Here is a 27,177-nt window from a genome sequence, read left to right as displayed (position 1 = left end):
CCGAACCTGCCCAACCTGAGCAGGCCGCGGAAGCCCCGGCCGAGGGCGCCCCGCAGCCGCACCAGCTAGAGACCGGTGCCTCCTCCCCCGACAGAAGCAATGAGGTGGAGGTGGACAACACGGTGATCACTGTCAGCAACAGCGCCGACAAAAGTGTCCTGCAGCAGCCTTCGGTCAGCACGTCCGTCGGGCAGCCATTGCCAAGTACCCAGCTCTACTTACGCCAGACCGAAACCCTCACCAGCAACTTGAGGATGCCTCTGACCTTAACCAGCAACACGCAGGTCATTGGCACAGCCGGTAACACCTACCTGCCGGCCCTCTTCACTACCCAGCCGGCGGGCAGTGGCCCCAAGCCTTTCCTCTTCAGCCTGCCACAGCCCCTGGCAGGCCAGCAGACCCAGTTTGTGACAGTGTCCCAGCCCGGCCTGTCGACCTTTACTGCACAGCTGCCAGCGCCACAGCCCCTGGCCCCATCCGCAGGCCACAGCACAGCCAGTGGGCAGGGCGAAAAAAAGCCTTATGAGTGCACTCTCTGCAACAAGACTTTCACCGCCAAACAGAACTACGTCAAGCACATGTTCGTACACACAGGTGAGTGCGGCCCGGCTGGAAGCCTGGCAGCAGGGGGAGAGGCCGAGGGGGCTGGGGGAAGGAGGGGCAGGACCTGTAGGTGGAAGGGAAAGTAGGGGTCATCTTTCAGATTTTACAGAAAGCCATATTGTAAACCATCTTCTAGAAGCCCCAACTATGCCCCCATCCCACGAACCAAGCATCCTGTCACCAAAATCACAGAAACCCTTTGTGGGAAAGGGCCAGATGAGAAAACCTGATACAGAATTTGCAGGCACAACATCCTTGAAATACATTGAACTTTGAAACATATTTTTGATCCTAGATGTTTAGAACTGGAAAAGTCCTTGGAGATCACATACTCCAGTCACCTCATTTTACAGACCCAAGTCATATAGGCCAGACAGGAATAAGGGTTTTAGCCTGTAGTAAGTTTCTGAAACTTACTGTTGGTTCATATGAACCAACAGCTTGAAGAGGCCACAACAAGGCTAATGCCAGTGGAAGCTACACTTATGGTCCCTGAAATGAAGAGGGGTGATAAGCTCACTGTTTTCCAGTGCTAGTTCTCTATTTCCCACATCTAGAGACCACAATCAGTTCTGGGTTCTCCCGTTTAAAAGGCCAGTAGACACTCTGGGGCACACTCAAAGGAGTATGTTTAAGATGGAAAGGGCTGTGAAGCCATGGCATATGAGTCATGTTTGAAGGTGCTAGAGGTGTTTGGCGGTGCGTAGGTTTGAATTGAAAGTGCCTACCGAGCTTTGTCAGCTTGGCAAAATTACTTAACATTTCTATACATTAGTTTCCTTGTCTATATGATGGGGAAAATAGTGATAGTAGTGCTGTTTTGAGGATTAAATGAATTAATACATATGAAGAAGTTCCTAAAGCAATCTCCAGCACATAATAAGCACTCTATAAATGGAAGCTATTGTTCGCACTATTAGCATTATTTAAATGATTTGAGGGAAGATACATTAAGTTTGTTCTATTTGTGTTCACATATATAGAAATGGACCAATGATTAGAAGCTATAAAGATAATTTAATTAAATAAAAGAGGAAGTTTAAGCAGAGATGCTCTAAAGATAGGTAGATAACCTACAAAGGGAGCATGAGTTCCTATAATTAAAGGTGTTCAAGGAGAGAATGGATAATCATTTCATAGTGATTTGTTATAGAGGGGATTCAGTTATTCATCAGGTAAGTAGTTGGGCAAGATAGTGCTTCATCCCTGGAGCCCATGATTCTAGAGCAAAGATTTCCTGACCTCCCAGCCAGTGAGTGCCCTTTCCTAGTTCTACAATGGACCAGACAGAAGTGAGAACTCCACAGACGCTCCTCCATATAAGGGTCTATATATGTGATATGATTTCACATGGCTTCTCTTATACTAAAAGTAACTAACTCAGTGATGATCACCATATTTGAAATTCCTATTATGAGAGTCATAATTCCTATGAGGAATTATATATAATTATATATATAATTATATCATTCCTATTATGAGGAATGATATAATTATGAGGAATTATATAATTCCTATTATGAGGAATTATCGACATGATGGACATGAATTTGAGAAGGCTCTGGGAGTTGGTGAGGGACAAGGAAGCCTGGCCTGCTGCAGTCCGTGGGGTCGCAAAGAGTCAGACACAACTGAGCGACTGAGCTGAACAGAACTGATTAGGAGAGTCATTCATCTGCTAACCCTCTAGTTCTAGAATATCTCTGTTAAAAGACAAATAAATTGTCAGGGGAAAGTTACATACTTGAATTACAATACATGAAAATAAGTTAGTTCCTCAAAGCAACCTTGTTTCTCAGGTCAGCCAGCAGGACTAGCTAGGGGATAGGACATAAAGCAGATCAATTTAAATTGGGGAATAGAAGGGAAGAACTGCAACAGACATACCAACATGGAAGTGAACAACGGAAACAGAGCATTACTTAAGACGAAACTTTCCTTCTGTGCAGTTCAACTTAAGTCAGAACAATATGTAAATCTATGTATGTGCCCTTGTGTGAATCAGTTCTTAAAGATGACAGTTTTCATACCTCTAAAAAACATAGTGACTACTGCTGCATTTAGGAAAAAAATCAGTAAGTCACTGTATTTACTTAGGAAAAAAATCAGTAAGTCACTGTATTTACTTAGGGTAAATGTGAATATCTAATAACCTGAGGTCAATCAAGGACATTTTCCATGTGGTATGGTATCATCATTATTTAGTAAATTAATCAAATAGTAATATTTTAATTTATATGGCAATTTATGATTTACAGGGTATTCTCCCATAGTTTATGTCCTTTCCTCCTCTGAGTACCTACATTGTAAATCCATCAAATTAAGGATTAAGGAGGGGAAAAGAGACCATTTGTGGAGATGTATTCTTAACCAAAGTTGATGGCTCTGGTCTTGGATCCATGAATGTGTCTACCCTCCCCATCTTTGCATCTCTTCCAGTAGACCCAGCAGATATAAAGTTTACATACTCTATTAGATCACATGTCAAAATAAGGCTTTAAATCTGGAGCATAACATTTTGGTGTACTACAGAAAATTGTCTCTTTGGTGTATGAACATATTTATTCAATTTTACCAAAGGATTCTGTGGTTAACCCAAATAACTTGATTTGCCCATATGAAAACCAGCAATGGATTTGCAAATTTAGACATCATAGATACAATGGCTACAAGTAAAGTCATTTTATAAATCTGAGTTATGCTCAAAGGTTGGCCTTCAGATCTCTGGGAAACTATGAAATTCCTCATAACTTATAAAGGTCTTTGTAATGGTGTGTATAACCTGACCACATCCAGGAACAATAAATAATGTACATCTATCACTTGAGTACCTTATCTAAAAGAATCAACATTTCCATTTCACCCCCAAATCATCTGGCAGTGGCAGTTTGGAATGGTCAGCTCTCTATCAATACTTGTCTAAGTGAAGAAGTCTATAACCTAACAAAGTTTAGGAACAATTGGTCTCAGTTTTCAAAAGGCAAGACAGCCTGAACATATGGAAGTAATTCAGGACCTGGATTCACTGTGGCTGACATTTCAAAACAAAGTTCTCTCCAATGTCTTGAGAAAACATCAAAAAAGTGGAGCCTCACAACTTTACAGGAGCCCAGTGGAAATGATAAAAATCCACAGCAAAGAGTCCAAATGTTAGTGTAAAATAAGATTCTAGAAAGTCCTGGGTATACTGGAAGAGTAGAGATGGATTCTGTTTCCTACCTTTAATCTAACCAAAAAGAATCTTACTAGGAAAGAGTAGCTTTACAGAGTTAAAAGGAAAAAAACTTAGGTTCTCAGCATCACAGCCACTATGCATGGTAACCAGCTTTGCAGTTTAGCAACTGCAACTTTTAATGAATATGATACTTGCTTTCAAGGATTGGGGGCTTCCCTGGTGGCTCAGTCGGTAAAGAATCCACCTGCAGGGCAGGAGACCTGGGTTCGATCCCTGGGTTGGGAAGATCCACTGGAGAAGGGAATAGCTACCCACTCCAGTATTATGGCCTGGAGAATTCCATAGACTGTATAGTCTATGGGGTCGAAAACAGTCAGACACAACTGAGCAGCTTTCACACGTATAACGATCGGAGAGACTCAGTTCTGAGATCTGAATTCCAAATACAGTTCTGTGTAAGTCTGTGTTAATGATCCACATAGTCATTAAAAGGACATGTTTGTGACAAATAATTAGTCCATCATGTTGACCTTGGAGCTAACCTCTACCTTAGAGCACCAAGGGACCACTGGTTGTAGAGCATATTTCCTGATGATTATAACACTGATATTTAGAGTAGGGACATAAGTCAAAGATGACTGTGCTGGAATTAGATTATTTGGGTTCAGTTTTGGTTCCTCTAATGGTGACCATACACAAGTCACTTAATTTCATTACCCTCAGTTTCTTTGAGCTTAAAGTGGAAACAATAATTTTCCTGCCTTTTGAGCTACTGTAAAGGTATTATGCATGTGAAAGCTCTGCATAAAAGGTAAAGTACTACTTAATGCTTTCTTTAAAATCCTCATTACTTTAGCCTCCTTCTTCCAGAGACGTTGAGTTTCTTTGCTCTGTCTCCAATCTCTGAGTAATAACTGTCAACATGTTTCCTTCCTCATTGGAATGCAAATGCCAAAGCAATGTGATACCCCTTGGGTTTCCCTTGAACTTTCTACATAGCATGAATTTTTTTTTTCATTCCTTAAAGATTTTTTAAAGAAAATCTCTCACTAAACTACTCTTTCTACTGCCAAACAAACCACGAAAGGACTTCATCTCTTCTAGGAATTTCTCAAGTTTGCTTTACTGAAGTTTCATAAATGTTGTGGGGCAGGAAAACAAGAGTTAAGGACACATTTAAAAACAAGAGAATTAGAGAAAAGGCAAGATAACACAAACCATCCTCTCATGGAACAAAGCAGGACTCCTCTGTGCCCTCTCCCAAGAGAAAAAGCAAAAAAAGGCATGGGACGGAAGGGAAAGACAGAGGACACAGGAGGATAAGCCTGGGGTGAATGTGGGCATAGAAGGCACGCAATAGGGAAAATTCAAAGGTAACGTGGGAACAGTGCTTCTCAAGCTGTGGTCCCCACAACAGCAACATGTACATTCTCGAGTCCAGCCCAGATCTGAATGGGAACCCAGTGACCTACGTCTTAACAAGCCCTGATTCACACTGAGTTGTGAATCACTTCCCTAGATGGCTTGGGTGATTAGGAGGAGGATGGCTTCAGGTTGTTTATGTTATATAACACTGTTCCCCAAAATTCCACTCACAAGAATCTACGTCTTTAAAAAAGTAAATCAGAGTACTGAACAACAGCTTGATTTTATAGTGATAAATTATGTTAATGGAAGCAAATATCTTGCATATTCAAGGTTCCATGGCAAATGTACTCCTTTGGGCACTTAATATTATAACAATAACTTAACTTATAGCAATAATTTAACTTATAATAATGACTTATTATAACTGTGCTGTGCTTAGTCACTCAGTCATGAGTGACTCTTTGCAACCCTGTGGACTGTAGCCCACCAGGCTCCTCTGTCCATGAGGATCCTCCAGGCAAGAATACTGGAGTGGGTTGCCATGCCCTCCTCCAGGGGATCTTCCCAACCCAGGGATCAAACCCAGGTCTCCCGCATTGCAGGCAGATTCTTTACCATCTGAGCCACCAGGAAAGTCCAGGAATACTGGAGTGGGTAGCCTATCCCTTCTCCAGGGGGTCTTCCTGACCAAGAAACTGAACTGGGGTCTCCTGCATTGCAGGTGGATTCTTTACCAACTGAGCCACCTGGGAAGCCCTATATTATCATTGTGTGAGTGTTTTTATGCTTTCCCATTAGAACGTAAACTTCATGAAAGCAGAAACAATTTTATATATAATTATATGATAGTGAAGTCACACAGTCGTGTCCGACTCTTTGCGACCCCATGGACTGTAGCCCACCAGGCTCCTAGTCCATGGGACTTTCCAGGCATGAATACTGGAGTGGGTTGCCATTTCCTTCTCCAGGGGATCTTCCCAACCCAGGGATCGAACCTGGGTCTCCCGCATTGTAGACAGACGTTTTACTGTCTGAGCTACCAGGGAAGCCCAATTATATGATATATATCATATATATCTTATGCTTCAATATACCCAACATAATACCTTCCACATGGTAAACATTCAGAAAATATTTGATCAACGAATGAGCTGAATTCTTCTCTAATGATATCTAATCACTTTCAAAAGGGAAAAAAATTTTTTTTCTACAGAGTTGTTTTATTTATTTTAGGATGTAGCTCCATAGAAACAATGCAAATATACTTTGTACATTTATATAAGTACTCTCCAATGATCAGAACAAATTTCAGATACCACATTCTTTTTGCTGTACCTTGCTCTATACAACAAAATTGCATACAGAATTACAAGGCTGACTAAGATGGCATTCAGGGTATTTCTTTGTCACCAGGTATAAGGTTGCCAGACTTAGAAAACAAAGATCTCCAGATGAATTTTTGGATAAACAACAAATATTTTTTTTTAGTCTAAGTATACCCCTTCACTATTTGTGATGTACTTATACTAAAAAAGTGTTCATTGTTTGTCTGAAATCTAGATTTAACTGTATTTTACCTGGCAGTGCTGTCCAGGTGGAACTTTCTTTTAAGAGCCAGTGTTAGGACTTCTGCTTTAAAATCCATAGATGGTACAGACTAGCATATGTATTTGCTTAACAAATATTGGTTGAGTGAATGACTGAATGTTCAAATATATAAGTATACTTTCCAGGAGAATTTAATTTGGGGAACCTATACATAAATTCATTATTTTCTTACCAAGACATAAATTTCTTTTTCTTCCCTTCTTTTTCTATATACAAAGACTATATTGTACCTGTGTTCCCACTTGTGTTTTCTTTACCAACAAGTGGTAGACATGTGGACCTTTTCTGAGTCATAGTATCAACAGTCCACTCAGCGGTCACTAATGCCCATTAGTGTTCTCTGTAGAATTGATCATTTTTTCTGTTACTTTGAGATGCTCAGCTATTTTGGCCTTGAATTTTACAAAAATAGATATATCGATGATAGTAACATAACAATGGTATCCATAGAGTAATAACAGTGCAATCAAGATTGTGATGTTATAATCCTTATATAGAGCTTGGGCTACTAATTGTATCAAGCCAGTGGAGTAACAAACAAGTGTAAGGTTTGAAGTGAGAAAGCCTTGATTTTACCAGTTTCTGAGTGACTTTAGGTAAATTCTATAATCAATCTGAGCCTCATTTTCTTGTCATGTAAGATACAGATCTTAACAGTACTTAGTACTGAAGGATAGAGGAAAAGGTTCTACCCGCTCACAAAGTTGTAAGAAAAGTCAAGTAATGTGGACGAAGGTCCCTGACATCTTTAAAAGTCTTTTTGACATCAAAATTTTTACTTGTCACTAAAGCCACAGAGGTCTCATAAATGCAGTGTGTCCCCAGTAGGCAGTTCCACCCCTTCCCAGACAGCCTCACTGTCCAAGCTGACACCAGGACTGCACCCTCTAACCCCAGACTGGGAGAAAGGCTGGTAGGTGGTCTTGAATGTCCCCCTCCAACTAGACCTCTCTGGTGGAAAGCAGATTCTTCAGCCAGTGAAGGCTCCGCATGACTCCATCTGAGCACCTTCCATTCTTGTCACTGGACCTTTCCCCCTTTCTGTTCCGATCTTGATTGTCCCCATTCAGAGGACTTGCAATTTCCAAGACCCCTTCTGCTCTCCTCGGCAGTAGCCACCTCCCCCTGCACCTGCTCTTCTCTCCCTGCTCTCCGCCCCCTCAGCAAACACCATGTTTTCTGTATACTGCCCCACACTGTACTCACCTGAAGGAAGGCGTATGCTAGAGCAGATGATAGAGAGGCCGAGAGAATGTGAGAACTAGATGGGAACAGTATTTCAAAAAAGTGTCCTGTAACAGCAGTCACTGTCTTCTTTGCAGCCTAGGAAAAGCCTGATTAGAATGAAAAAGAATCCACAGAATAAATGGATTCTTGCTGAGCCCCCAGTTCAGAGGTCACTCTTCAGAACTGGAGTGCCTCAGCCTCAAATTTTAGGCAGACCTTCTGCAGCCTCTAACCTGAATATATCTTTCTTCCTCTCTTTTTTTCTCACTGTCAGTCATGGTAGAGTAAATGTCAGTCCCAGTCCACAAGAAGGAGTTGAAAAGTGATGCTTTAGGGAGCAGGCATCCGAAACTGGAGAAAAATATATACATTCACTACTCCTCCCTTCTCACACATACACACACACGGAATCATAAAGGACACTGCCTCCGCTTCTGTTCCACCACTTGCTGTCTGGTTTTTCAGCCTCTAGAGTACAGTTGCTGCCTGCTAAGAATCCTCTGTCTCTTTGCTGGCATTTGTTTCATGGTGCCACTTCTTTCCATTAGCATATGTAGCTGAGACTAGACTAGACCCTTAACTCTGAATTGCATAGCTACAGTATAATCACTTGCTTTATTGATTATCTGAAACAGTTTTTTGCAAAATCCTAAGTAGGCTTCCTCATGCCATGCAAGTCATTTTTCAGTTGATTTCATTTATCACCAGTTCCTTTGTGCTGAAAGGAACAGTTGAATTTTTCTTGAAATGATCACATACTCTGTGCAAAAGTGCTTTATTGCTTTAATTTTCAAAATACTTTCACAAGACAGGTGCTTACTGTATTACTCTCAAGTTATAGATAAGGAAACTGAGGCTTACAGGAGTGAAGTAACATGGCCAGGTCATTCAGCCAAGGAAATGGAATTCATATCTGACTCCAGCATCTGTATGGCCCCAAAATGGATCACTTTAAAGTACAGGGGCTTATATGAGCTTCCTCATCCTGTGTCTAATCCTAGTGTCTGCCTGGTACTCTGTATCCCTTTCTAACCTATCAGACTTGCTGTTCCTGGCCACAGGCTTGGACCCAGAAAGCCATCTGCTACCACTCATCTTAATTTCATTTCTCCACATCGAGAGCACCAAGCAACACCAGCCACATCCATTTCATGTATAATGTTGAAAGCCGTTTGGGGTTCACTCTAAGTAACATGCAGGAAAATAATGGGAAAGAATCACTCATTTCTAGTGAGTGATACTGTTTCAAATCAAAACATAAAAAATGAGTTGTTCACACCTGACTAATCTGAAAATGCACCCTGTTTAGTAGTCAGGCAGTTCCTGGAATGCCTATGCTCTGCCAGTGAGGCACCCGAATAATTTCAGAGCACCTTCCTGTATGGAGCTCCCAAGTGCTTTGCAAACATTTTTCCTCCTTAACTATCACACCATTTTTTCTGTGGTAGAATACATTGTCCTATTTAAAATGTGGGACTGCCGATGCCTTGGGTGACTTAAGCAAGTTGCCCTCAGGTCACGCATTGACAAGACCTGGACCAGAGTCCTCTGGGGCGTGGGCCATGGTGGACCAAAGGCCACTAAACCTGCAAAGGAATGTGGCAAGTGCTTGGTCCAACTCCTCACTTACAGAAGGGGAACAAACCCACAGCGATGAAAACACTTAGAAAACCCAGGGTGACACGGGTAATTAACGGCCAGACCTCGGTGCTGGGTGCACAGGTGCATATAAACAACATGCATATATAAGCTATGGAGGGAGAGATGACACCTTGAAGAACCAACGGATAGATTAGAAAGGTGCGAAAGTAACAAGCCATCATCGCTGACCTTGTCTAGAGGGAAAAATACACTATAAGAAGGTGAAAGTTTGAAACAGCAGGATAATTTTTAACACAGACCGAGTTTCAACTTCCTAGCAGCCAAAATACCATCTGGAACTTTAAGAAGGCACACTTCCCATTAAAGGTGACAGGTGGACATATTTTAAAAGATAGTTGGCTGGCCTGTCACAGCCTCTAGAAAGTGCACTGAAAGCCCGAGGATGGCAAAGACCAGCTTGAGTTCCAAGCATGTTTACGGCTGACAGAAATATTCCAGCTAAAAATAACATGCATGACTGTTTCTCTTAGGGAATCTCTCATTTCAAAAAAGTGTACCTATATAAACAGCATGCAGGGATTGAACTCTTCAGGTAGGAACAAGGCTTCTAAATTCTCCCATTGTAGCCTAAAAGTGAAACTCTTCTATCCCTGTGAGCCTATGGTTCATGTTATTTCATCCATGAAGATGAAGGGAAAGGAAGACTGGAAGACAGCAGAGCGGAGAGAAAGCCAGGCCAAAAAGGTTGTGATTAACTAAAGGAAAAAGTTCAAAGTTCAATGAAATTGGTTTAGAAATTTGTGGAGTTATAATTGAACCAAACAGCCATTTCTTAGGATCGTGTGCTTCAAAATATATCTTTTTCTGTTTACAAACACATCAAAAAAGCTTTCCAGTGAGATAAAGTTTCATAAAACACATCATGAACAGAAAGCACTAACCCTGAGCTTGGCACACAGTCAGCATGTATGTGATTGTGTTCTTCACCACCATCACTAGGACACACCAAACCTCATCTGTTTCATGATGGAGGAAAATGGCAAGACTGTCAAGGCACATATTTTAAATGGAAGTTAACTCAAATTCAAGATTTCCTACCCTGATGCCTTGTTCAGATGTTGAAATATGACCGAAGAGTTTCAGAGGCTTCCGGCTTTAGGCTGGGTTATGGAAATCGCTTCCCAGGTGGCGCTAGTGGTAAAGAACCTGCCTGCTAATGCGGGAGACGTAAGAGACATGGGTTCGATCCCTGGATTGGGAAGATTCCCTGGAGGAGGACATGGCAACCCACCCCAGTATTCTTGCCTGGAGAATCCCATAGACAGAGAAGCCTGGTGGGCTACAGTCCATAGGGTTGCAAAGAATTGGACATGACTGAAGTAACTTGGCACACATGCATGGAAATGTCAACCCACGCCAGTGTTTGGACACGACTTAGTGACTAAATAGCAAACAACATGGGAGGGTACATGGACAGGCTTTCCGTGTTGGCTGCCTGCCTTGGGCGGTCAGTGGTGAGGTGGGAACGATGGAAACACCATAATGCAGTTCATCTCACCCTCCAAGAGCAGAGACGAGGGCACACAGCACCAACAAAACCAAGTCTCTATTTATCCAAAGAGATGGTACAGGCCCATGGACGTTACTTATAGAAGACTATTTCAGGTGGTCATTCAGTGACAATATTCTTATATACGTTACAGCTTTTAGCAAGTTTGATCATTTGGTTTCTAAGCCAAGAGCAAACCAAAGCAGTAAACTGACGAGAAAGAAGGGTTTCAGCCAACACACTGAGAGCAAAGAAAGAGAAAACTATTTTTAAAATTGACCCAAGAGTTCAAAAAAAGGCGTATGGAACCATTTAATGGTGGAGGAGGGATGGATAGTCTTATAATAAGAACACCATGCAAGTATTCCCACACCACTCTTGGTGGTCTGCAAAGTGATTTCACATGTATTTTATGTCAACACCAGCACGGTGAGGTAAGCAGAACCGTGTACCTCAGAGGCATTTGGAGATTCATCAGAGTGGCAGGCTGTGCCTTGGTGCCTAGATTTAAACAGGACCATTTGACTCTGAGATCATCATGCTATCTACCACCTACTCAACCTCCACGCAAGACAAGGCCAGTCTGCAGCTCAGGGCAGTCTAGACAGAATAACAAATTAACTCTCTAAAGTTACATTTTTAGAAGATTTCTACCTAAAATACATTTTTAAAAAAATCAAAGGCATAGCTCCTTAGAATGACTTATTCCTAAAAAACCAATATTTTCCAGACCTATGATCAAGGCACGAGTGCATTTGCTAGACAAAATACTGGACATGATTATTGTCCCCAGAAAGGCAAGCTATGTCACCACCATCCTTAGTTCCCAAAGATTCTAGAGATCCCTATGTTTCCAAAGAACTTTTCTCTCTCTTATTTGCTTGATGATACAAATAGCAGACATACAGCTAATGAAGGCATTGAAAGTGACCCCCTTGAAGTAGCACTCTCTCTCTCCACAGAATGATCTTAGAAGACTTTTACTGGAGAATGTCATGTAGCTTTCCAAGAGAACCATTTTCTGGCATGGGGACCTGAAGCAGTCTAGACTTCCCTGGCAGCACCTTGAAGCAAGGTTTCTCAGACCATGAGAGGCCCGGAAGGACTGGATCTTTCCAATCAGGGGTGCTCCCTTAACCAATTAGATGTTTCTTTTAATGTTTTTGTTTTTGTTTTCTGTTGTCTTGTTTCTCTGTCTCTTGTTCTCCCTCCTTGGCTGTGTCTCGCTCTGTTCGTTCTGCCTGCTGTCTTTCCCCTGTGGCCAGGTGAGAAGCCCCACCAATGCAGCATCTGCTGGCGCTCCTTCTCCTTAAAGGATTACCTTATCAAGCACATGGTAACACACACGGGAGTGAGGGCGTACCAGTGTAGCATCTGCAACAAGCGCTTCACCCAGAAGAGCTCCCTCAACGTGCACATGCGCCTCCACCGGGGCGAGAAGTCCTATGAGTGCTACATCTGCAAAAAGAAGTTCTCCCACAAGACCCTCCTGGAGCGGCACGTGGCCCTGCACAGCGCCAGCAACGGGACCCCTCCCGCGGGCACACCCCCGGGGTCCCGCGCCGGCCCCCCCGGGGTGGGGGCCTGCACGGAGGGGACCACCTACGTCTGCTCCGTCTGTCCAGCCAAGTTTGACCAAATCGAGCAGTTCAACGACCACATGAGGATGCACGTGTCTGATGGATAAGTAGTATCTTTCTCTCTTTCTTATGAACAAAACAAAACAACAAAAAAGAAACAAACAAAAAAGCTATGGCACTAGAATTTAAGAAATGTTTTGGTTTCGTTTTTTACTTTCTGTTTTTGTTTTTGTTTCGTTTCATTTTGTACTACATGAAGAACTGTTTTTTGCCTGCTGGTACATTACATTTCTGGAGGCTCGGGGGGAATAATAGTTCTCCCAGTCTCCCTTGGATGGTGGCCTTAAGGCCTGGTAGTGCTTCGGAGGTCCACTGGTTGGATCTCTAGCTACTGGCCTCTAAATACAACCCTTCTTTACAAAAAAATCTTTAGAAAAAAAAAAAGTAAAAAAAAAAAAATTTTTTTTTCACTTGTGAAGAGCACTACAAAAATATATAACAAAATCTAAAAGGCCTACTGTCTTTAAGTACACCGCTTGCAGTGTTTCAGTGGACATTTTCACAATTCTGGCCGCTTGGACTTCACAGTAACCATTTAAAACTGTGGAATATATCACTTTCTGGTTGAAAACCCAGAGGGAAGGCCCTGCTCTTTTCCACCTGCCACGTTGTCTGATTTCTGTAAAAAGGGCTGTGGGGGTGGGAGGGGGTGTAGGTTTGATGGTGTGGGGAAGGCAAATGGCAGGCTTCTCCCCCAGATCCTGCTGGGTCCACACACCTTGGCCCACCTCCTGCACACCCCCCTTTCAGCAGAAGCCAGGAAGACTTGGACAAGCATCAAGCAACAGTGGCTATCGTATTTATTCAGTGTCTTCGCTGAGCTCCAGCCTCAGCACAATCAAGAGGGACTTTCATGAAAGGCAGGAATGCAGATAAAACAAAGATATCAGAGGTTTGCACCTACGTTTCTAGGTACAAGAGAAGGATTCTTTCCAACAATCTTTGCAAAAAAAAAAAAAGTGTCAGGATATATTCTTGTGGAAGAGAAAAAGAAAGAGAAATGGAGGGTGGGGGGAATAATAAAAAGTTCTTGAGGCTTTTTTAATTCAAAATTTTATAGAGGGGCAAAAGTGACGTTTACCAGATAGAATGCTGATTTTTTTAATATATTTACAACAGTATTTGTGTAAAAAAAAATACAAAAAAAGTGAGATTGTTAAAAGTAATTTCTTTTTTTCATTTCGGTTTTGCATACACTGCCACCAATCCCTTCTCTTTTATTTTATTTCACACACATATATATATTTTTTGGTAAGTCAAGACTGTTAAGGTTAGCGATACTGCTTCCAGATAGAAAGAATAAAAGGCAATTAAAGTTATATTTGAAAGAGAGGAAGGATATTTTCTTCATATTTTTTTAAATTTTTCTTAATTTTTATTATTTTAAGTGTTGCCTGGGTTGAGGGCCTCTGGCCAGCCCATCCCTGCTGTAATTTGAACTGCTGCTTTGTATTTTGATATGTAGTTTTTCAACTTTTAGCAAGCTTATGTTGCTCCACTGAATATTTTTTTCACCAATTCATCTAGAATTCTGTTCTTTTTCACGGGAGGGACTTTATCGTTCAGAAACAGATGTCTTGCTTCTCTGAAAGTTTCATTGAGATCTTGTGATTCTAGAATTTCTATTGACTTTACCTTTTTTCTTTGATGAAACACTAGTACTCTAGAAGTCTTGACAAATGGGTCCTTTCCTTTTGTGGTCAGCCGGGAGGAGGAGTTCACGAAACTCTGCTGTCCCTCCTCACCCTTCACAACTGCAGAGAACGGCATTATCAGAAGCCTGTTGCAGATCAGTATGCCTCAATGCCACAATCACTTTCTTCCTTTCAAAGATCAGTTTCTGTTCCGACCCTGATTGAGACGGCTAACTAAGATGATTATTCTTTAGATGCCTTGTCAATCCTTGCTTGTTGGTAAGGTTTTAAAGAAACTAACAAAAATCTCCCAGATGCCCAACGTCCATCGTCCGGAAGACCACCAGTTCATTGCATCATCTTAGATGCCACTCTCTCTTCCTAGTTGAGATTTCTCTCCTCGGTCCTGATTAAGGTATCAGAATAGAGATTTTTCCATTATAGACAGTGTCCTAAAGGGATTCCAACTCAAACATAGGAATTCTTAAACCTTATAAAAACTCCAAAGGTGATTTCACTGCTGGGCATATTTTAATACCTGTAAGGGGGAAAGTAAATCTTTAAACAAAGCAGAAACACTAAACTACAGTTAAAAAAAAAAAGAAGGAAAGATGTATCTCAGTTTCAAAATTACTTTGCATTTGCATTTAATTTTCCTATCAGCAACTTATTTATAAAAAAAAAAACAAAACTGTGCAACAAATGGGGAGAAATCTTCCAAGGGAAGCAACTGTGTAATAACTAAATTGGTTTTACTCATTATTTTAGTATTGGTTCACTTGTATCTTTTCCATAAGTTTTTGCTGATAATTAGTAAGGTTAGTACAGCTGGAGTATATGTGAGTTTGATTTGGTCCTTGGTCCTTAATTCAGTAAATATTTTGCTAGAAATTTTAATGTAGCCATGGATGATTAACTGACCTTCAAGTATTGCCCATCGTGATTTCTAAGAGGAGTCCTACCACAAACTATGTATCCAAAATTGACCTGTTTTAAAAGCTGGTGGGAAACAGCTTCAGAAATAAGAAAAAGTCCATTTTCTTTTGCTAATTGTGCTTTTTGAAGTAGCTATCTTAGACTCCAGTATTTCCACCTGCTACCAACAGAGGGAGCATTAGTTAATTAACCGTGTCATAGAATTTTGATATTTTGAAAAACAAGTCATTCAACCCATGATGTAACACAGAAAAAAAATTGACATTAAAAAAGATCTTTTTAATCTAAAGGAAAATGACATGAAATCACTCAGCATATGTTACAAATGGAAGAAGGTCAAGAGCCACTTTAAAATATTTTGAATTATTTGACAGTAGCTGGTTTAAAATGGTGTCCATACTCAAATCTTAGCAAAGTAGACAACATTATAGGATCCCCAGAAACTTGATCCTGGGTGCCAGTATGGACCACGTTCAGCTATTTGCTTCTCAAATCTGAGGGAGACCCATTTGCCTAAATGCTGATTTGTCACATAAAAAAACTAAGCAATTGGGTTAAAATTTACCTTTTGTTCTAGAACATGTAGGGGAAAAAATTCCAGTTGAGTTTAAACCCTAATATTCATCCTTCCCCTTCAAATGAAGTATTTCTCTCTCTGTTTTTTAAATGTTGGAGGACCCCTAAAGAATTCTTAATGAGGTAATCATTTTAATGATATGTGCTATCCAGGTTTACATAGCAGTAGACTTTTTCTTACTGTGTGTATATTCTTCCCAGACATCTCATAGTCCAAAACAGTTGACAGATTGTCCTCTGGAGAAAGGAAGAAGCTAAACTGAAGTTGGAGATGTAAGTTTGGGGAGAGGGAACTTGCTGTGGGGTCATTACTCCATACTCTGGTCTCTGAAAGAGCTGCTTTCCAAACTGACCTACATTAGGGGAAATAAACCAGTCTGTACCTGTTTCAAAGGGATAAAGGAGCTTTTAGTTTATCAATCTTTCCTTTTAAATTAAATAACCACCAACATCTTAGGAAAGGGGAAACATTTTGCTTTAAGAACAGAAGATGAGCATGGATTCTTTTTTATTTTCTAGTTTCAAATCCAACAATCTTCTTACATTTCGAACGTCATGCTGGGATGTTAATGAGTGCTTTTAAAAAAGAAAATTTTCAGTAGCCAGAAAAAAAAAAAATAGATATAATGGAATCAAATGTTCCAGATATAAGACCTCTTAGGATAAGTACAGGGAATAAGAACTGGTATGGAAAAGTACTTTTTTTTTAAGCAATTTATGATTTAAAACTGGATTAGCTGGACAAGGGAAAGGAGAAAAGTCAAAGGGGAATGTTTATCTCAAGACATTTAGATGTAGTTTATGAAAAACAAAATGTCTAGCTCTAAAACATCAGTAGCATCTTCACAGAGCAAGCAATTTTGCCCCTATTAATATAATAAATTCTAATAATTGTACCCACCCCCCTAACTCCCAGTAAGTAAAATAGAATCCAAAAAAGGGAAGAAATTGGGACACATGGATCTGATACAAATCTACACAGGGGAAAAGGTTGAGAAACAAGCCAGGACAAAAAAGAATCTGAAATGAAAATCTCTATATCAAAATATTTCTTACTATATAGTTTGCATTGTAAACTTTAGCTTTTAATACAATTTTATAGACATTTTCTTCCCCAGATTCCTAATGCTCTATGAGTAAGTGTCGTGGATAATTTCCCACTGTTGTTCAGGCTGAAGCCCATTTCTTCCTAGGCATCTTGGAGGTCACAGTAGCTCCTGGCCTTAGAAAGAAAGACTTGAATTGACTTTGTTTAAAAGTCACAGGGTTTTGTTTTGTATCAGCCCAACATTGTATAAGGACCAAGAAAACTTCTAACTCATGAGCAGTTAGAATGCATGCATTGTGATATGAAAAGAGAAAAGGTTTCCTCTGGGTGTGTAAGTTTCACACTGGTCCTGAAGACTTCCTGTTCCCCCATCGTCCAGGTACACCAACAGTACGTGCAAAGGAGGAGCAGGCATCTCCTGAGACGCCCTTGGAATTTAGGAGAAGGGAGGGGGTGCCCTGTCTGCTGTGACCTGACTTAAAAGACATCGTATAAAAGAATTCTTTAATGTAGTCATGAGTTGGAAGTCCAGGGACCTGGGAGCCATGGGGAAGAGAATAGAAGGTTTGCAAAATGTGTTCAGCACCCAATAATGCGAAGCCAGAAAGCATCCAATCACAAAACTAGGAGGTTTGGCAAGATGTATTTAGAGAAAGCTCTGGGATTTTCCACGAGTAGGGTCAACAGACTTTCTTTTGAGTGATTTCTGGCTCTGAGAAACCTCTTTACTCGCTATAAAAGAACTTTATTTAAATGGCCAATTTTGTCCCCCAGAGAAAGATTTTATAAAGAGAAAAACAGGACACTAAAGACACAACCATGTGACTTGGTGTCAAACAAAAGGAAGGGCGCACTAGAATTTCAATAGACTCCCTGATTCCACAGAAGAGCCAGGCAACCCAGTGCCCCTCGGTGCCTAGTGTGTGAAGAGGGTGCTTGAGCCACACCAGGCTCCCCAAGGCCAAGTGCAACCTTGCAGAGGGGCGGCCGCAGCTGCTTCCCCTTCTGTGTTCTCGCAGAGAAAGGGGCTCTTCTCCTAGGTGCCCAGGAAATAGATGGCACGGGGCAAACTTTCAAAACAATCTCTGCCTTGGTGCTCGGGCTGCAAATGGAGACAAAAAAGGGGCACAGAGGAGCTCTTGCTCTGGAGAGAACATTCCCAACAGCTATTTGTGCAGAGTTGCCATTTGTGATGCTGCATCAACCTCCCCAAGAAGGAAAGCTGTGGTGACTCAGTGTTCCTGTAAACACAGAGCCTGGAAACTACTAACCCAAAGCATCATTTCTAGTACTAGATACTCAAATGATTAACCCGACCAAAACACCCCAAAGATCCTGCTCAGTCTCTGAATATCTACAGAATGCTGACTCTGTAGCAGTCGGTGGTGCACGTGAATAGATCCCAGGAAATGGTGTGAAGCACGAGGGTCTGTTTGGACTCTTTGTAGGCTGAAGAGGTAGAAGATGAGGGCTGCACAGCATGGGTCCCTTTTCACAACTATGTATTTCACTGCATGAGGGGTAGAAATGCCCTGTGTTGAAACAAGAAACATCAGTTTTCCACACTGCTGACCAAAAATGCCTGGATTCTAGTGTTTCTTCAGGCCCAGCCTATTGCTCCCAAAACTGAATAATTTCAGACTAAATCTAATCTGAAGTGACCTCAGTTAAGGTATTTTCACAGGAAGCCACTTATAGTAAAGAATTACTGCCTTAAATCAGAAAGCCCAGGGAAGAGAACAGAAATAGAGAGATTGGAAGGGTGTGAAGATGTGACCCTTTCTTGCCTTTTAATGGTTACATGATCGCAAAACTGAGCCCTATTCATGACTGAAGACTATGGAAACAGTGACTTTACAGGGAGGCACCAAACTTGTATGGAACTGGCTGCTTTTAGGAATGGCTGCTATTTCTTATCCTATTTCAGTAACATAGGTCTGGGCTGCATGTAAAATAGACATCCTGTTAGCTAAATAGTGAGTCCCATGAGACATGATCACAGGTGCCTAAGATGCCAGTTTGAATCATTTCCTTAGCAGGGAGAACAATCTCAACAAAAAGCTTTCTCTTCCTGTACAGTGTATATCGCTAAACTTTTTTTTTTTTTTTTCTCAGTTTCAGTGAGCATCTGGTTTATCTGGTGGCTTTTTGTTTAAATGCAAACTCACAACTTTCAAATCTTCAATGAAGGAGCACAATCTGCAGATCGTAGGGAAAATCTAGCTACAGTTATTGGAGTCCTGGCTTTTGCGATACCTAATTAGAGTGTAAAAAGTCCCTAACTAGCCCTCTTTCAAATTCAGTGGTTTCCTTGATTCAAAATGCTTCAATGAGATTCTAATACAGCCAAGACAGAAAAAAAAAAAAATTAACCCCCTAGAAGACATCTGTTTCTACTACTGTTGCAACAGAAGTTTGTCATTGCCCAGCAAAATCATTGCAATTTATATGTAGATTCTAGTAACGAAAGGGACTTAACCCATCTAGTATGTCACAGCTGCTGTCCAGAATGTCTTTAAATGAGTATACATTATGCATGTACACACGCAGGGTGAGGTGCTCTCAGTACAAAACTGTGCCACGTTCATATTCCCCGGTGACAACAAGACAGAGTCTGGAATTTCTAGTTGGTCAGAGGTCTCACGTATCTTCTGCTCTGTTGCCTTAGTTGGATGCGTTAGTGCTGTCCACTGTCTGTGATGAGGCTTTAGGACATTCTGAAGGAGCCCAACCATCAGTGATTTCTGATACCCGTTTCATGAGAAACTTGAATATGCTTGTGTGAAGTAGAGTGCATGTAACCAACTGCGCTTCTATGGGGTTTATTGACGTGTGTGTGGACATGTGTCTTTGCGTGTGTGCTTGCTGTAGTCTGGTCGTGTGTGCATCTCAAACAAAGCACACATAGGCATAGGTCCTGGTGCATAGATACAGTTGCCTCTTCCCACCATTGTGCTCAAGGCTGGTGGCTCCCTTCCCAGGAACCAGTCACCTGCCCACTCTGTTGCTTTTTGCAGCATGTCAGAGTTGGGAGAAACAAAGGCAGCTTGTTGGATCCACAGCGAACCCACAGTGACAGGCTGCTCTCCTCCAGAAGAAGGTAGAACAGATGTCCTCCACTGGCAAGTAGACAAGAGGGAGAGCAGTCTGGGGCACCCCCTCTCGCCCAGGTTTCCTGTGGAGGAGGGGCACCGGGGCCAGGCAGGCAAGGCCCGTACAGACTTTGGCCTGAGCCGTTCCGTGGCTCAAAGGCCTCCATTCCTTTCCTCTATGCAACCCAGTGTATGCGCACAAACACCCACCCACTTGTGAGTTTGACTCCCAGACTAAAGCTTCCTTAATCCTGCCTGCATCTGCAGGAAACCATCACCATTCATAAACTGTGTCTCCTGAAACCAGTGTGGCCTTTGCCTAAGTCTTTCCAGGAGTGGGTTGTTTACCGTGTCTAGCAGACCAATAGACTCTCAGAAGAATCTTTTTTGGTAATCTCTAAGAATTGACGGCTCTTGCCCAGCTCAAACATTAAAGTAGAACGCGCTCTAGTGGACTGTTCTGAACCAACGGACCTGGCTCTTACAGCTGACTTTGAAGGGTGGCCTGGAAACAGTCGAATTCAGTTTTCTCCACTCCCACGCCCTTCTTTTATTAGGTGGCTTCTTAGTTTTTATGACATGTGGATTATTTCTGCTCACAGAATTCAGAGGACATTTTCTTTCCTCTTCTGTTTTGGTGACTTTCCCCCTCTCCCATTAAGTAAGGCTACTTACAGTTGCAATCTTTTTTGTTGTTATTATTTTTTAAAATGTATATTGTCTTTCTATATCCAAAAGAAGTCTGTGACTGTAACCATAGGTATTTCTTTTTACTGGAAAAAAAAATGAATTTTTTTTTTAATTAACAGTACTAGTGACTTCGTGGAAGAATATCAGTTACTATTTAGGTATGCTTACTTAAGTACAGTACACTACATTGCAGTATTTCTGAAAGCTAGAACATACACATTATATATAACAACTCTATATTGAAATATATATTACATTATATTCATTTTTCCTTTTGAATCTGCCTACAATCACAAGTTGATTGAAATATTATTTCTTCACATTTATCACCCATCACCAACCTGCTGCAGTTAATCTGGTGCATTTAATAATAATCATTACTGCTCTAGTTTGCTTTATATTATCAGCTTCAGTATTGTCTTTACAGGATTTTAGAATTTTTTTTTTTAAGCTCGGACTTAGCAAATGTAGGAAAGTGAAAACTTTGTTAAGTATGGTTGACACAAAGAGATTCATAGTCAAAGTGATCTTGTTTAGCTGACCCTCTCAATATCTGAAGAACAAAAGAAGTGCATATGAATGTATCTGTGATCCCCTCTAGGACTGTCACTGTCTATATTTGCTTTTAAAAATATGACCAAGGGGCCACGTAACCTCCATATGATCTGGCCAACAGTTACAGGCTGCATTTCAAAGGGCTGCTCATCTGAGAAGAAGAGGCAGTTAATGCCTAGTTGTCCCAACTGTATTTTCAAATACTGATTTTTAATACTGGCTCTTTACTGGCTCCTTTCTGTTTTCAGTATGCCTGCAATTATTTTAACTTGTCTTCTGTGCTTCCCTGGAGGCAGCTTAGCAATATAATATTCATTTTCCTAGGAGTTTTTTTTTAATAAAATCAGAATTTGAGGGACTTTTTCGTGACAGAGGCTGATAGAACTAGAACTCAGAAATGTGTAGATACTATGTCACCCTCAGCATCTCCAGTTGTCTGCTAAGGTGGGGACTTGGTGCCTTCCTTCTTTAAGGCCCCCATGGAAACATCAGAAATAGGCATCCTGTTTCCCTAGCAAGAAGTATTTTCAAACAGTAATTTTAGATAAAGAGCTTCTTCAGCTTCCTTCAGCTACTCAACATAGTGCCTAGACAACCCACGGATGGATAAACTTCACATCTATCCTGGGTGACCGAGACCAACTCCACATTCAGGACAAGATGAAAACAGCTGTTCACCATACTCAGCGTGAGAGCCCTTCCCACACTGAATGGCTATTAAGGCCTCTCAGTGTAACACCAATTCCTCCCTTTCATCTTTTCTAGTAGATGTTTATTTTCGAATCCCACCCCATTCTCCTGTTGCCCTCCACTCCCAGTACTCATTAAGGAACTACCTGCTCTGATCTGCTTGGAAGGAGTATTGAGTCCAAAAGCAAATTATCCTTCTGTTTCTCCAAAGTTCTCAACTACATATATTTCTACTGAAAAGAAAGTGAAAGTTAGTCGCACAGTCGTGTCTGACTCTTTCCGATCCCGTGGACTGTAGCCCGCCAGGCTCCTCTGTCCATGGAATTCTCCAGGCAAGAATACTGGAGTGGGTTGCCATTTCCTTCTCCAGGGGATTTTCCCGACCCAGGGATCAAACACGGGTCTCCTGCATTGCAGGCAGATTCTTTACCAACTGAGCCACCAGGGAAGCCCATAATTGTGAGTTGAGGGTGAGAGGAGCTGTTCCTTTGCCTCGGACCCCTTGATACCCAAACTGTATAAACTGTACTATTTTTCTCTTTCCTTTTCCTCACTCTTTTTTCCTTTTAATTATTATTATTTCTTGTTTCTCTTTAATGCTTTACCTGTTCCTCTCCTCACTGCCTTAAGAAAGTCATCATGACCCCTGAGGGCTCGTCTCCCTCCCTTCCCCCTGCCCCCTTCTGAATGTCCTTCTTTAAGCTTTATGTGGTTAACGAACGTTGTCGCGAGTGAGCTCAGCAGACTCGTAGGCAGAGTGAAGCATGTCTTCACTGCACTTTCAGGCCTTCAAAGTTATCAATATTCTTTTGAGAGTGGGAGGACCTGAGTCACAGTTTTAAATGTCAGCCGTATTAGCTGAGGTCATGAATTCTTTTCACCTTCACATCTGGCCAAAGATAAAGAGAAAAATATTTTCTGGCTTTTTTTATTCCCTCTTTTCTTAAATACCACAGTGTTCGAATTCATGATATGAGTGGACTATTTCTGAGGGGGAGAAAAAAAAAATCATCAATGATGATCCTTTTGACTCCTACTAATATTTAGCCAAATGACATAGTTGCCAGAGGCTAGACCTAGCGAAATCTAATGAAAGGGGTCACATTTCAGAATAATTTTGATAACTATTCAAGCCTTAATGAGCTCTTCTAAAACAAGTAAAGCCACTTTCACTCAAAGGCATAGGAGACAATTAGGAAGAATTTTTTTCTTGCATTTATCTTTTTGAAAAACAATTGTTGATTGGTTTAGAACTTTAAGCAGTAATTTACTAAGGGATGAAAGGATTCCTAAAGTTTCTAAAATGTCTATTTTGCAACCAGATGTGTTTTAAAAGGTAAAGTTAATCTGTGCTTAAATAGAATAATATTAGGGCAGATCAGATACTTGAAGAGCCATGTAATACACTCCCTAGTACCTAAGCATTCACCATGTGACTTGGTGGTCATCATGCTAGGTCTCATTTCAATGAGTTACTCCCATCTAGTTGCCAGAGCATTGTCCCAAAGACCCATAGAGTTCTGGCTCTACCCCTTTACAGGATGTTTAGGACACAGTCCAAGCAACTCTATAACACAGTCTTTCTTGACCTGAAAGTCCAACACTTACTGTGATAACTGCTTTGGCTCGCTGCCCTTGGGAGGACCATTCCGTGGCCTTTAGAGCGCTACCTAAAGGTTTTGAGCACACAGGGGTATGCTTTCATTTCTTGCTTTACCTGTTGACAAACAGAAGCAACATTCATGTCAGAAATGGAGCCTGAATTTGATCTGAGGCTTGACCCAGCTTTTACTGTAATCAAACCAATTGTTAACATCATCTCACACCTTAGAGAACGATGAAATAAAGAGATTCAAAAGACTCTGAGTCATGAATGTGACAGGAAACCAACACTTCTTAAAGTCGGTATTATGTTGCTTATGACTCATTTTAATTGAACATGTTCTCCCCATCATCCCTATCTCCTTCTCTTCCTTCGTCCCTTCTGACTCTATTTTTTACAGTACTCTTCATCTAAAGTATTCCTCTCCTCAGGCATTAACTTCTGAAAGAATAAACTCTCTTTTAAATCCTGAATGCCATCATTTAAAGTATAATGTGGAGGAGGAGAGGATCTGGTTCTGTAGGTTCTACCTGGTCCAGTGTATCACCAGGATTCCCCCAGGATGCCTTTTTTTTTTTTTTTTTTCAGGATGCCTTCTTACCATTGTTCCTTTAGCTCTCCAAGAAGAGCTCTAGCCCCAAGACCCTGGATTTTTCACCACAGCCTCTGCATGAGTCTAGATTAATGTCTAAATCCTGTTTAATATTCTAGCTAGTCCAGGACGTGAATTTCTTATTGCTTTCAAGCCTCCTACTTTTCTAAGCTGACATCTGTCAGGAGCCCTAATGGTAACTAATGCAGCAAAATAATGGTCAGAAACATGGTAGTATATATTTGGGAGGACAAGAAGGGATGTCCTTTTTTTCCCTCCATAAAATGCTTGCTTTCTCCCCCTGTCCCCACCACCACCACAATGCATTTCAGGAACTCTGCATCTAATTTTACAGATACGTAGTTTTAGGATTTGCAAATATAGCTTAGGAAATGTTCTGAGATTGAGGCTGGTAACAAACCAGTTTATTTTCTGCACTGGATTTAGGACAAGTGTGCACAGATACAATTCCTTCAAAGAAAGTGAAACTAACATAGTAAAGCAAAGGGATAATACTTGTACACATTAAAACAGTTGTTTGCTATCTGTAAACCTTGATTTAAGCATAATTATTACTTTTTAGAAACCTGAAACTGGAGGAATGTGTATTTTAGTAAAGTTTGTTTGTTGATTTGTTTGTTAGCCTTTATCTCTTTCTTCTCAAGACAGTCAAGTTTTGATTCTTTAATTTGATACTGTTCCTGGCCCTAGGCATCAGTCAAATCACTGCCCACTCTTATCTTACTCCTTTCCCTCTTAGAATGAAAAGCCTTCCATTCTATCATTAAGGAGTCTTTTCTCTGTGAAAAGCTTATCTTCCTTTTCTAGTAGCACCTGAGAACTTTGAGGAGAAAAATTCTCTCTTCACTTTGAGGGTAGAATAGTTAAAATAAATGCTATTCCTTGCAAAAGAAACCCCATTTACCTAAACTTATGGGAATTGATTGCAGAGGAAGGTCATAGAGTTACACACTACAAATCTTATTGCCTCCTCAAATTTTGGAAATAAGGCTGAGGATAATGTAATGAAAACCCTCTTTGGATATTTTTTATTACTAGTACAGAATCACCAGAAAAGAAAAAGAGAATACTACTAAAATGACAAAACCAGTGGATCTATGGATTGCTATAATTGTTCAGATTTCTGTTCTCTTCATTTCAAAACTGCATGTGTTCACAAAGTCATAAATGGTGAAACATCCTCCATTGCCTCACGTCTCCTTAACCTGGCGCTGGAGGGGACAATCACAGAGGGAGACCGGCATTGGCAGTACTTCACCCATGCATATTCACACCACTAAACAAGAAGGAAAAACCAAATTAGAAACTAAAAAAAAAAAAGAGGACATTGTATTGCTTCATTTGAAAGCATACAAGCATACTGTTCTCAACTCAGCTCAATTTACAGATAGCCTGACAACCTTTTTATAACCTGTCTTTTGTGCTATAATTTGCATTCATGGCTGAATCTTTAAAATAATTGTAATTTCAATTAAGTGAACAGAGGAAAAGCAAAGAGGGAAAACAGGACCATGTGATGGGACTAAATTTGATACAGTTCTGGATTCCTGCAGCCAGGTCTTAGAGTTAGCAAGGAAAGTCAGCACTGTTACCCTTTGCCATTCTCGCCCATTCTCACTATTATCAGCCTAAGAATTAACCTCATTTCTTTGTGATTTAAGACTTCTCTTAATACTATCAAACCCATATAAGAGAAATTATAGACTTTGTCTGCCCCTATTCCTAACCCTGCTTTCTGGGGCTTATGCAGAAAGAATTGACAATAAAGTAATGGTCAAATCTGATACAAGATTTAGACATAGACCAAAGTACTTAGTTCACTTACCAGAGGGTTCTTTGAAAAGTAAGGCGAGTTACTCTGCCCCTGGCACAAACTTTGATTTGAAGCGATCTATATGTAGATTTGAAGGAGAGAATTCTCAGAAGCGTTGTCATCATTTAAACCCCTTCCTTTGCCCATTGATTACATTTTCCCAGGGGCCTATTGAGATATACATTAAGGGTAACTCTCATACATCTAATTAAATTTAGTTTTTTGCTCTATTGTTAAAAGAATTGTGGTTTTCAGAGTAAATGAAAGTAGAGTCTCTTCATAATGCTCATGGCAAACCAAGGCAAGAAACTGACAGAATCAAGAAACTCTGTGGGAACATACTGTTTCAAAGTACTTTGAGTGTGCTGACCCCTCCACCCCACCCTGCCAAATGTTTCTAGAATCTATTCTAAACTGCATATTGATTCTCCTGAGACTTCCAGGGTGTGTGTGGGTATGTGCAGACAAGCAGACTTACACCTGGAGGGTGGAGACCCAGACAAACTGGAGAGAATGATGCTGGAGGATGGTCAAAGGCAAAGCTTCTCTCCAAAATCACTCAGTACTCCCGTATCCCAAACTAAGTCCAGATGAATCTCAAGCAAAAAGTAAGCTCCATCAGACATCCTGCTATGAATTTTTCTTTTCTTAATAATATCAGAAGAGGTACAATGCAGACTCAATTTTGGTGTAATAATTCACTTTTATATTTAATAATTGTACTTTTTGTGTTAGTGTGTCATTGAGCTATTTGTACCCGTTTTCAATCTATCATCCTGAGAGGGGCCTTGAGAATTTCTGTGTATGTGTATGTAGATCTGTATTTATGTGAAGTCAGAAAAAGTGGACAGGACAAGATTGAGGTGAGAGATGAGGTCAATGTGAAAAAGTGAGTGCTCTTAGTATCTCTATTTATGTTAGGTAAGGTGGCTGCTGCCTGGAGCCCTTGAGGAAAAGCTGATTGCACTATTCAAAAATAAGAACCCAGCACTGTTAAATTTAGGACCGTGTTTTGGGAAACAGGAAAGCTTTATCTTTTTCTGTACCTATTCCCTTTAGCATCGGAGCCATTTGACATGATGAAAACCATTCAATAAAAACCACTACTGACCTTTGCATTAAATAGCTATTTTCCTCTTCTAAATACTACCCTTG

General features: G+C 40.9%; 1 protein-coding gene across 1 annotated transcript in view; it reads left to right on the top strand.

The window, feature by feature from the left end:
- The window catches only part of ZBTB20 (zinc finger and BTB domain containing 20), an 851,623-nt gene extending 832,279 nt beyond the window's left edge, over positions 1–19,344 (top strand). The window contains exons 6-7 of the mRNA XM_010845359.1: positions 1–594; positions 12,398–19,344. Coding sequence (XP_010843661.1) covers positions 1–594; positions 12,398–12,819 — 1,016 coding nt within the window. The 3' untranslated portion in view covers positions 12,820–19,344. The remainder of the gene's footprint in view (positions 595–12,397) is intronic.
- The last annotated feature ends 7,833 nt before the right edge of the window (positions 19,345–27,177 follow it).

The sequence above is a fragment of the Bison bison genome, unplaced genomic scaffold, assembly GCF_000754665.1.
Source record: "Bison bison bison isolate TAMUID 2011002044 unplaced genomic scaffold, Bison_UMD1.0 scf7180017864215, whole genome shotgun sequence".
Lineage (NCBI taxonomy): Eukaryota > Metazoa > Chordata > Mammalia > Artiodactyla > Bovidae > Bison > Bison bison.
Note: the sequence above shows the minus strand (reverse complement) of the source record. Positions and strands in the feature narration are given on the sequence as shown.